The 11990-nt window shown below is 37.8% G+C and overlaps 2 protein-coding genes across 3 annotated transcripts; both read left to right on the top strand.

Moving 5' to 3' along the window:
* Window positions 1-500: 500 nt before the first annotated feature.
* On the top strand, window positions 501-5212 carry ATRZ-1C (RNA-binding (RRM/RBD/RNP motifs) family protein with retrovirus zinc finger-like domain-containing protein). Of its 2 annotated transcripts, XM_021968652.2 has the most exons (4): window positions 508-761; window positions 1659-3886; window positions 4129-4622; window positions 4770-5212. In XM_021968652.2, exons 2-4 carry the CDS (start codon window positions 3722-3724, stop codon window positions 4996-4998), a joined length of 888 nt encoding a protein of 295 aa, XP_021824344.1. In that variant the 5' UTR covers window positions 508-761; window positions 1659-3721; the 3' UTR covers window positions 4999-5212. The 2 variants fall into 2 exon arrangements, with proteins under 2 accessions (XP_021824345.1, XP_021824344.1); XM_021968653.2 differs by lacking the exon at window positions 1659-3886 and having other exon boundaries at window positions 501-761.
* Window positions 5213-9560: 4348 nt separating this feature from the next.
* LOC110748398 (protein NUCLEAR FUSION DEFECTIVE 4-like) lies at window positions 9561-11702 on the top strand. Its single transcript, XM_021948382.2, has one exon. The coding sequence runs from the start codon at window positions 9635-9637 to the stop codon at window positions 11420-11422; it is 1788 nt and encodes a 595-aa protein (XP_021804074.2). The 5' UTR covers window positions 9561-9634; the 3' UTR covers window positions 11423-11702.
* The last annotated feature ends 288 nt before the right edge of the window (window positions 11703-11990 follow it).

Here is an 11990-nt window from a genome sequence, read left to right as displayed (position 1 = left end):
TTCACCCGAAAAAATACAGTTGGAAATTTTGATTGATCGTACTAAAATTGACATAATTATTTCATACCAAGCTTCAGTTTTCATCATGTCCTTTTTTAAAAATTATTTTTTATATAAGCGATATTACCATAATGAGAGACTTGGAGAATTGAATCGAATCTAAGACTTCGAGTGTGCTCTCTCAACCACTTGAGCTAGATAAGCTAATTTTGTTTGTTTGTCCAGGGCATTCCCAAATTAACCCTACCTCCACTTTTAACTTTGACCGTTTTAATTTGGGTTGTGCCGACTGAGGGAGAGTTTGTCTTGTAATTTTAATCTCATTAAAAAAAAAAAAGAGAAGGGGAAAAAAAAACGAAGCGTGGCGGTTTCCTTTTATACAAGAGACAATCATTCTACCGTTGATCCTTCTATCACACGGGTCCACCCATCCAGCGGCCAAGACCGTCCGCAACATTGACCCAAAAATAATTTTAAAATGATATAAATTCTCCTGTAAAAAATAGGAAAAGGAAAAATCGAAGTAGGCGTTGCAGAGTATAGAAGAAGTCGACCGCATCCAGGTATTCGAAGCGGTTAGGGTTTCGCTCGACAAAGTTCACAGGTTAATAAGAAACACACTCTTCACAGAGAGAGAGAGAAAGAGAGAGATGGCAGGGAAGGAAGATTTCCGCATATTCGTGGGAGGGTTGTCGTGGGACGTCACGGAGCGTCAGCTGGAGAGCGCTTTCCAGCGTTTCGGCAAAGTCCATGAAGCTCAGGTAACGCTCAATTTGGTGCCTAGCATGAATATATTTGAACCCTAATGTTTTCAAAACTTTTTATCTGTTAGTTGTGTCACAATTGATAGAGGCATGCACTTTCAGGCTCCAGCTGCTTTACTTTGCTTGCAAATTATATGAAAAGGGTTTTTTTATTTTTTATTTTATTTTATGCTTTGGGTCTAAGACCCATTTCAATATAGGGTTTTAGGAGGTTAAAAGGACACAACTTTGTCTCTGTCTCAATCATTTTGAGCCGTAATTTTGACCCTATGGTTTATTTTTAGAAGACAGACAGTCAAACTCTTCGTTTGCGAAATTGGTCGCCTTTCTAGTTATTTTGGGCATTTTCTTTGAATGAGTATCTTACCCAAGACATTTGGAGTACAAATTGGTTGAAGTTTCATGGAAGCTTTTGGTTTTGGTATATCAATGGGTGGTACCGTTTTTGGAAGTTTAGACAATGATGTTCTATGGTTATAATACATGAAATATTTTGTATTACAGCAGATTAAAGGCATGTTTATTACTTGTTCGATTGATCCTGATTTTCGAATTTCAAATCATGCTCTTTCCACTAATTACATGAGCTTGGTTTACCCCATTATATTTCATATCAAGTGCCCCTCCTTAGCTAAGAAGTATGGAGTAAATAAACTACTTAATGAGGATTTTATTGTTGGTTATGCCATTCTGACCCCAGCATATGTTTGATTCTACTTTTCCAATTAGCATTGGTACTTAATTCCTATGTCTGTCACTCCGATTACTTATGTTTGTTTTGATTTTATCCCTTTATTTCATCAGTTTCTGTTGTTCTCATTGTATATTAATGCTCCTTATTTGTTTTCATGTCTTTCTGGAATGCTGGTTATGATCTTTTGATGCTGTACGTAGATGGGTTTTCGTAGAGATATTTTTGTTAGAGTGATTGCATCAAGCTGCTGAAGCTTAGTATGAATTTTTGGGACTAGATTATAGCTGATGGTTATTATGATTCTCAAGCCAGGAAGTATAAACATAAGCAGATGGTATCTGGATGTGTGGAATTGGGTACAAGGCTGCTCAAGTTAATTGCTTGATTTAGTCTCACCTGCTATTTGTTAACTAAATATTTAGTCATGAAAAGGTCTGTGGTTGGGATCCGCAGAAAATCCTGTGATAGTGTTGGAAATTTGGCATATAAGTAATCCTTTGAGGATGGGCCGACTAATCATCTGTTCACATGATGTGGCAACTTTGAGAAGTTTCTCTTTCTTGTAGGAAGTATGCTTACTGTTTGGATTCTGTGGCTCTGCAGCCGAAGTCTGAAATGTTCATTGTTTGATCAAGTGATTTTCATCCTTTTGCTTCGACAAAGGTTTTTGTCTAATTAGAACAAATGCTCTAAAAGTAAATGGTTTGGCCATATTTTGTATCAGTTGGACTCAAACATGATGGTGAAGGATGTGTCTGTTTTCCGAGAAAGATTATTGAGCTGAATAGTGTCTCCTCATCTGTGTTCATTTGTTTTTGTTCTCATAGAATCCAGAGGGTTATCTGCTGTCAACTCGTCATTTGTTGTTTTATAGGCTATGCAGTTTTCATAGTGGCTGCTATATCACAAAGCTTTGTTTTCTCATGTTAGTTGTTCTTCAGATATTTCAAATTCTTGATTTTGTGAGGCTGCAAAGCATCAAGTTTAGTTACTTTATGCTTGATGCGGACTAGAGTTAGGGACTCTAAACTGCTTCTTTCTGGCAATGGGATCATCTCATCTGCTATTGTATAGCTCTCATGAAGTCTGAGCCTCCTTTTCAGCCATGTCAGTTTTTGTTTGAACTAGTTTGAACTTTTTTTATTGATTTTTTGTTGTTGTCACATTTTTTGTTCTTGTTGTGACAATTATGCTAACATTACTGGTTTAGCGAGGGACAAGAGATCAAGATCAATTTCATAGTCGATTTTCGTATGTTGATAAGTTTTCGTGGTGCTTTATGTCACATGAAGCCTCCAACGCCATTAGTCTGGCCGCTTCACTTGTGGGAACATTTATGCAACCCATTCAGTGGATCTTATGAGACCTTATTCAGATCACTAGAGTCCTTGCAGGTGCCAGTAACAGTATTGTATCAGAGGTTCAATGCTTTGGGTTATCATGTTGCATGTGAAAGATGAATTCAGCAACATCAATGCTACACCAAATATTGATGCTTCCTAGTTCATCAGTCGTTCCAATATTGATTTAAGATTTGATGCTTTGGTGGAGTAATACTTCTGGCCTCCTCAAATTCTGAATCTGGTCAAATACGGAGTCTGGGCATGGGCACACAATTCTTTTGACACAGTGATGTAGATTTTTTTAATAGGTGATATTATGATAATTGAAAGTACTTAAGAATTGTCAGAACATCTCCTATAAAAAAAGGTTGTAACATCTCCTATCAAAATAAGTTGTCAGAACGTGGATCTCCATGACTCCGGGGTATGTTTTCATGGGCTTAGTAAGTCCAAGTTTTTTGGTTGAAAGAGATGATCAGCATTTTCATCAGCTCTGCTATTTTGAGCTGATACTTGGACACGGTATCTTTGCTGCCTGTGACTGAATCTTGTGGTTTTCATTGACTTGGTGAAAGTTGGTGAAGATAGGATAATTATGGATCAAAGTTGGGCATAGCTTGCAAAAAAGATACAGTTTCTTGGGATACCTTGATGTGTATTTGTGTTCTATATGGTTTGTTTTGAATGGTGGAAAGATCGAATATTGCAATAGCTGCCTTTGTCTGGCTGATCTGCGTAGCTTTGGTCGGAGGAAAATTGATTTCGTGGATACAAGATGGATGCTTGCCTGTTGTTTAAAGTGTTATCGTTATTTCTGGTAGTCTTGTGTTATGATTAAGGACTTGTCTGTGGGAAGTTAACCATATCACAAAGATAATGCAAGCACTGATGACCAATTCAAATTAGCTGTTTGAGAGTAGATGCACTTGACTTTGTGGTTGGTTAGGTATCAGTTTATGCTGGATGTAATATATTGGATTTTGTTGGAAGTCAAGGTCAGCAGAGATGGATTCCTCTATTGTTTATCAGAAATTTTTTCAGTACTAACCACGTTGCAACCTGTTATCCATAGTAACAAAGAGAAAGTAAGTTATCAACTTGTTAAATATTAATTACCAGTTAGGATGTCTGCTGATATAAATTGTAGGCTTAAATCCCTATCTCATTCTCAAATTTGTAAGTGATATAAGAAAACTAGTTTGTAGGTTCATGTTGAATGTTCATTGTCTTCTAATTCTTTTCCCAGCTTTCCAAAAGTCCTGTTTCGCTTTTGTTTAAAAGAGATGAATCTCATTAATATGAAATGACTAATGTGGTATTTCTGTAGATCATGATGGAAAGAGATACAAATCGCCCTCGGGGTTTTGGGTTTATTACATTTGGAGATCGGCGAGCAATGGAAGATGCAATCCGGGAGATGCATGGGCGGGAGCTTGGTGATCGCATCATCTCTGTGAACAAAGCTCAACCCAAAATGGGAGGGGGAGGGGAGGATTCAGACCATGGCTATAGAGGAGGCTATTCATCTGGTGGCAGGAGAAACTATGGGGGAGGAGATAGACCTGTAGGGCAAGATGAATGCTTCAAATGTGGGCGACCAGGACATTGGGCCCGAGATTGCCCTTCAGCTGGTGGTGGAAGAGGTGGAGGTTCATTCTCATCCCATTCTAGGTTTGGGGCTGGTGGCCGTGGGGATCGCTTTGGTGGAGACCGTGATCGCTATGTGGATGACCGTTATGATGGAGGGCGTTATGGAGAGAGGGACCGTTTTGACAGCAGGGAGGACAAGTATGGGAGCCGTGATCGCTATGTTAGTGACAGGTAACAGTTCCTCCGTTGTTGCGTGTTCCACTGTCACCTTTTTCATTCTCTAGCATATTAGATATAATTGTGCTGAATAATAGATAAGAAGTCCGTTTATTTAAGCATCATCCAGTATGCTCTACTTTATGTGGCTTTTCTTTGCAGGTATCCAGCTGGTGATCGTTTTGCAAGTGATAGATATGGTGGTTCTGATCGTTATCCTCAAAATGGTTATGGCAAAGATAGAGGCTATGATAGGGATGCAAGAGGTGGAAGCGACAGATATGGAAGTGGAGGGCCAGCAAGAGATGAGGGAGGAAATTACAGAAGCAGGGCAGGTCCTTACGATCGCCCCAGCAGGGGAGGGCGCCCATCTTCCTTTGACCGCTACTAAATGTTGGTTGGCCTGGCTATTCTCAAGAAATTTGTAGCTGTTTATGCTCTTTTAGGTTTTTGATGTGGGATGTTGCGGATACAATTTTACGTAGGATTGATGGATGTAATTTAATTCAGTATTTTTCTGTTTGATTTTAGTTATTACACTTTTTCTGACTGGTTGACAAACAAATTCAGCGACATAAAATGAAATTTGGGAAATTTACTATTGAGTCTCATTGTTTGTTTGCGTTGTAAAGAGAACAATTTTAGCACTAAATGATATCCGTTAGTCTCTGTTTTCTTCTTTATCTCCTTTCTTATTGGTTGGTGGAGTTGTAGAGAAGTGGATTTCTCTTGCAGTGTGAATGGTGCAAAACAGGGCATGAGAAAGAGGAGTTTTTCTGCTATGATGTATCTTCTCTAGTATGTTCAAGTGTTTTTAACATTGTTTTTCATCAGAAAGAGAAATTTCCAAGTGGCCCTGGATTTTTGCTTTCCGTTATATTTTTCCAAGGTGCCTTGGATTTGAAGTAATTGGGTCAAATATTCCCACTGTGGTAGGACAGTATATAGCTTGGTCATGCGCAATGACTTTCCCTTAGTGCACAAGTAAACCCAAAAGACTGACTGGCCCACAAGAATACAGCACGTGTTCTGAATTTGAGGCTTATGGGGAGCCAAACCCCAAAGTCAAGTCAAGACGAAACTTCTAAGAATATTATAGAAATTATAATGGCAAAAAGTGACGTAATTGGTTCAGATGTCCTCAATAAGCATCTAGAACGAACCACCTTTAATTAGTCATTTTAATGATTTGTTTAAGTTAATCCATCCAGAAATCTGGAGAAAGAAGCAATCTTTCCAGCTCATAAATTTTCAAGATCATTGATTAGTTTAGTTGTATATTAAACTGGACTTACAAGCATGTGGGCTTTTTCTTTTCTTTCTTTTTCTAAGTGTAAACACATTAACCGGGATCTCACACTTCTGAGAGAATAATGCAACATATTATACTTCTTTACTTGCTCTCTCTCTCTCTCTCTCAAAGAAAGAAAGTCAAAATCGCTTTCTGCCCTTTTGAATAATGTTTCTGCGTCTCTGTATATATTTTCCAAACCAAACTTTAGAAAACAACAGCGCCTGAGATTCCTGGGAGTTGACTAGCTAAGTTGATCTTTATGCAGAGCAAGAGGGAGAGGGAAAGTAGTGTGGGGAACTAAACCTTATGGTTTCTTCGTCAACATGATTTTAAGCTTCTGAATTTTCAAGATTTATCCAACTTTTGTGTACGTGTGTTTGTGTGTGTAAGTGTTTGTTTGGCTGCTGGCATAATTGAATTATTGTAGCTTACACAGGTGTGAACTTCTGCTTGTCTTTGTGTTGAATATGAGAGTTTGATGACGGATTGGGTCTCTGCTTAATTTTCAACTCTTTTTTTTTTGGGTTTTTTTGTTAATGCAAAGATACTGAATGGACTAAAATGTTATATAAAATGCCCCCTTTCATGGTTGAAAAGTCATGGTGCACATATATGCATATTTTTAACTAATTTTCTATGTATCTATTTCCTACACACATATGTGGAGATGAGAGTAAGAGTCAAACTCTTATCTTATCTTTAAAGACGAGCTCAAAATCTCTTTTCTTTTCCCTTTGTTTTCAAGTGAAGGCCAATTGGGCAATTGGGTTGGTGGATTGGATACAATAATGTTAAGTGTCAAGATCACTCGTATCAGCCATACAAGTCACCTTCCAAATCTTTACAAAATATATATATATATATATACCTTTTCCCCTTTATTAATTTATATTCACTAATAAGGAGAAGTTAGATCTTTGAAGCAAGTTTGAATAGTCATACAAGAAGAATCCAATCCATCACATTCACTAAGATGGTTATTGGTCATGGAAAGTTGGCAATTTGAATCAATTACATATATGCCATTTTCATCAAAATTAGTACAGGCACATACACATGGACAGGCTGGGTTATAATTGTTTTTTATTTATTGAGAATATATAACTAGAAAGGGTTAATTATGAGGCTTATCAAATTTTTTATAAGTTGTCTCATGATTTTGCATTGAAAAGAGGAACTCATGAGCGCTTATATAGCTGATGGTGGTGATGCCTATAGGTGGTACAATTAAACTTAATTCTAAGTCAATGGTGATAGTCTAATGGCAACTTGAGAATTGACAAATAGGAAATAGAAAAGGTTAGAGTGGACTTGCATTTAATGGCATCCTCCACAGGTGCAGCTCCATGTTCTGTAATTGCCCATTTTATAGTTCAAATCTCTGTCTGCTCCTGTCCTACTTAAATTTGGGTACATGTCTAGGGAGATGTTCGTAACTTAGATACATGTTGTGTTTTTAACTAAAACAACATATTGAAGAGAAGGGAGATTTCTCACGCACACTACTAAGGTGTCATGAGAATTCGAACTTAAAATCACTGATCTGCAAATCAAGAATCTTTTTAACGAGACTAGACTCTATTGGTTTGTATTTTCGCTAAAGTAATTTGTTAAACATTTGTAGACACGCCAGATTCTTATAAACTGAGGACTGGTGGTAGTGCACGACTTGTGATAGTTGTATGTGTTTGTACGTGCACGACTGGTGATTGTGCAGGCTTACCCTGCCCTTCAATCAAAGTAGCTGCTGCTTGTCGTTTGCTCAAGTCTTTTGCATTGTCACAGATGCCCTAAAATGACAACATAGAAGCCCCAGGCAAGGACAAGAGCCAAGTCAACAAGGCTATTCATGTAATTTTAGGAGGGCTGGGCCTACCCATTGCCATAATTGACAAAAGAAAATTAAAATATATAATATATAAATAACCCAGTAATAGAAGCACGACTAATTAAAAACAACAGACAATGAAGCCTTAACAAGTTAGCTCAAGCATGAATGCCTTGGCCCGAGAAAGTCTCAAAATATCATCAATATATATATATTGGAGGAAGTTCTATGTTACAATATGATGAAACGAGGAATTATCGTATGATATTAGAATGCGATAAAATTGGGATTTGATTATATTTTTTTATTTAACGAGTGAACGAGATCTTATCCGAAATGCTTAATTATATAGATAAGATTGAATAAGATTGGATTTAGAATATTTTTAGGGTATGTATAGGTCTATCATATAAACCCACGTGTATTTGTTGTAAAATATAATCAAAATTAACAAATTCTACTTTTCATATGCTTTTTTCAAGGATTATGGGAGTGGCCTAGCTTGAGAGTTGAAAAGATAATCGACAACCTTCGTAGTTGTATAACTTTGAGTCGGTCTGTATTTAATTTTATATAATTTCGTGGATCTATAATATACTCGATCAGTCATTATATCTTTAATAGTCAATGCCAAAGAAATTGACTTTTTGATCAAAAGAAGAAAATAATGTTGCTGGCAATGCCACTTGTGAACTGACCTTATGCTTGGGGTGGGAGGAAACCAGCACATGCATGAATAGTTTTGTGGAAAATATGGCACAACAATTCCACATTTATAACAAACAAAAAATAAAATAATTCAACGTTGTAGACTTTAGTGTTTGCTTGCTTCTAGTAATATATCGATCTCACTGAAAATGTATATTCATAAATCTAATATTCTTGCAATGTTCTTCAAATTCTCACTTTCATGATTGTATTTTCTGAAGACTTTATGACTTCAATTTTCATGATCCATCTAAAATAAGGATTGATTACATTGGAGTTCGACTCTGGGGTTCGAACTGAGGTGATGCCATGGGAGAAGGGGGAAGCCACCATCGTGGTGGGAACCCATTGGCTATGTTTTTTTCCTTTTTAGTTGTGGCTATTTCGACCATAAATTAAGCTTATCTTATCCAATATCAAATGGGGGAAAAAAAAAAGATACGTATTAAAAAACTTAGTTGTGTCCAAGTTGGTGGCCTTCCCATGCATTAGATATTTGGGCAGTCAACGGTCTTAAAAAGAGGTGCGTGTTATAACTAAACCATACCAACTTGACAAATCAAAGACAAAACTAACAAATTTTCCTCCTATCACCACAACCCACAATTTCCTGAAATTATCACCTCCCATACCCCCCTCCTCACAATTTCTTCCCTATAGTTATGATGATAAGAACACATTTATAAAGAGGGAAAATGCTAGGCTTACCGCATTTTTCATACCACATTTATACCATCTCTCTAATAGAGGTGAGCCCCATTGTATTGGTGGGCTCCACCTCTATTAGAGAGGTGGTATGAATGTGGTATGAAAAATGTGGTAAGCCTAGCATTACCCTTATTAGAGATGTGGTACACAACGTGGTATGAAAATGTGGTAAGCCTAGCATTACCCTTATAAGAATAGGATATAGCTCCTCTTTCCTATTTTGTTATTGCCTTTGCAATTCAGTCCTTATCATTTACTTAAATTTATAATCTGGGTCCATCCCCCATCACCCATCCCTAATATCGCTTGTATAAACAAATAAAAATTTGGTCTCACTACTCTTTTATTTTATTTTTTGGGAGATTATTTTTCTTTTGTCTTTAATTGCTCTCTGTCTTTTGCCTCTATATATTGCTTACCTCCCCAACTTCTTCACTTCACAAACAAACTTGTGAGAGATTTGGTGGTGCAATTCAGAGACCAAAAATCATGGTGGTTTCTGGAGCTGGTGGAGGAGGAGGTTGGGGAAACACCAAAGCCCTCACCCTCCAAGTCCTCAATGGAAGGTGGTTCATGATGTTTGCTTCTCTTTTGATCATGTCAGCTGCTGGAGCCACCTACATGTTTGGCATATACTCCGCTGACATCAAATCTGTGCTTGGCTATGACCAAACTACCCTCAATCTCCTCAGCTTCTTCAAGGACCTGGGTGCCAATGTTGGTATCCTTTCTGGTCTTATCAACGAGGTCACTCCCCCATGGGTGGTCTTATCAATTGGTGCTGTGCTCAACTTTTTTGGGTACTTCATGATTTGGATGGCTGTGACCAAAAAAATTGCCAGGCCCCAAGTTTGGCATATGTGCCTTTACATTTGTATAGGTGCAAATTCTCAGTCTTTTGCAAACACTGGCGCTCTGGTCACTTGTGTGAAAAATTTCCCAGAAAGCCGTGGGGCTGTTTTGGGGATTTTGAAGGGCTACGTAGGGCTCAGTGGTGCTATAATCACACAGTTATATTTTGCTTTTTATTATGATGACACCAAGGCTTTGATTTTGTTGATTGGGTGGCTTCCTTCTGTCATTTCTTTTGCCTTTCTGCGTACAATTCGGATCATGAAGGTCACTAGGCGACCCAATGAGCTCAAAGTGTTTTTTAATATGCTGTATATCTCACTTGGGCTTGCTGGGTTTTTGATGATCATGATCATAGTAGAAAAGAGTGTGACATTTAATCAAAGTGAGTATGGTGCAAGTGCTGCCATGGTTATTTTCTTGCTTGTCCTCCCACTTGCTGTGGTTATTATTGAGGAGTTTAAGATCTGGGAAGGCAAGAAAGTTGAGTTGAACGGCGGTTCAGACTTGAAAATAGTTACGGAGAAGCCTCAACCAGAAGTCACGTCTGATGATCAGTCACGACCCAGGGAAACGCTCGCCACCACCACAACTGAGGCCGAACCACCCACCGCGTCGTGTTGGAAAACCATGTTTAGGCCACCAGACAGAGGTGAGGACTACACCATACTGCAAGCACTTTTCAGCATTGACATGCTCATTCTTTTCATGGCATGCATTTGTGGTGTTGGAGGCACGTTGACAGCAATAGACAACTTGGGTCAGATTGCAACTTCTTTGGGTTACCCAAAACGCAGCGCAAGCACTTTTGTGTCACTAGTGAGCATATGGAATTATCTGGGTCGAGTCGTGTCGGGTTTCGGGTCTGAAATCTTATTACAAAGATACAAATTCCCTCGTCCTCTCATGCTCACCCTAACCCTATTGCTCTCTTGTGTTGGTCACCTTCTAATTGCATTCAATGTCCCAAATGGTCTCTATGCAGCCTCCATCATAATAGGGTTTTGTTTTGGTGCCCAGTGGCCTCTACTTTTTGCCATAATTTCTGAGCTCTTCGGCCTCAAATACTACTCCACTTTGTACAATTTTGGGTCATCTGCTAGCCCAGTTGGGCTATACTTGCTCAATGTGAAGCTCACAGGTCATCTATATGACAAAGAAGCCAAGAAGCAGCTAGCAGCTTTGGGACTTGTAAGAAAAGCAAAGGAGGAATTGAATTGTGCTGGTGGAGAGTGCTTCAAATTGGCCTTCATTGTGATTGCCGCAGCCACATTTTTTGGGACATTGATTTCACTCATTTTGGTGATCAGGACAAGAAAGTTTTACAAGAGTGATATATACAAGAAGTTCAGAGAGGCAGCACAAGCTGCTGAGACTGAGATGGCCATGGCAGATCAAAATGGAGCCAAACCCATTAGAAATTAATGGAAGATCAAAATAGAGATTTGCATGCCATGAAGTTAGAGCTGTATAGATTTTAGAAAGAAAATTATATTGACATGTATGATTTTTAATATGGCATTTTGTGTGAGATTTCCTTGTTTTTTTTTTGGTTTGTTTACTTCATTAATAGCAAAAAGATTATACAGTTAGCTTTCTGAATTTCTCCAACTTTGTCAATAGTATATGAAAAAAGGTTGCTTTCTTCATTATCCAAATCCCTTCATAGTTGAAAATTCAAAGTACGTGAACATTGAAAATTGAATTTTAAAACATTAAATACAAAAAAGAATAATAGTAAAGAGACCAAATGCATCTCTTTTTTTTCTTTGGTCTGACATAATCCAAATGAAACATAGATATACAGAAGGGGTCGCGTAACTTGTTAACCATATGTCAATTTGTGTCTCTATCCCCAATTTTCCAGCTAGCAGGGATGGAGTTTACTAAAGAATTTTATTTTCGACTATGTACGTTTTATTTTATTATTAACTGTCGTTTATAAGATTTGAATAAATATATATTTTTCAATAATTAAAGTGTCACTGTATCA

The sequence above is a fragment of the Prunus avium genome, chromosome 2, assembly GCF_965620075.1.
Source record: "Prunus avium chromosome 2, drPruAviu1.hap1.1, whole genome shotgun sequence".
Taxonomy (NCBI): Eukaryota; Viridiplantae; Streptophyta; class Magnoliopsida; order Rosales; family Rosaceae; genus Prunus; species Prunus avium.
Note: the sequence above shows the minus strand (reverse complement) of the source record. Positions and strands in the feature narration are given on the sequence as shown.

Coding starts and splice junctions, on each gene's coding strand:
- LOC110748398 (XM_021948382.2), top strand. CDS start 9,635: ATGGTGGTTTCTGGAGCTGGTGGAGGAGGAGGTTGGGGAAACACCAAA.
- ATRZ-1C (XM_021968652.2), top strand. CDS start 3,722: ATGCACTTGACTTTGTGGTTGGTTAGGTATCAGTTTATGCTGGATGTA. Junction 3,887..4,128: donor TCCATAGTAACAAAGAGAAA/GTAAGTTATCAA, acceptor GTATTTCTGTAG/ATCATGATGGAAAGAGATAC. Junction 4,623..4,769: donor GATCGCTATGTTAGTGACAG/GTAACAGTTCCT, acceptor TTTTCTTTGCAG/GTATCCAGCTGGTGATCGTT.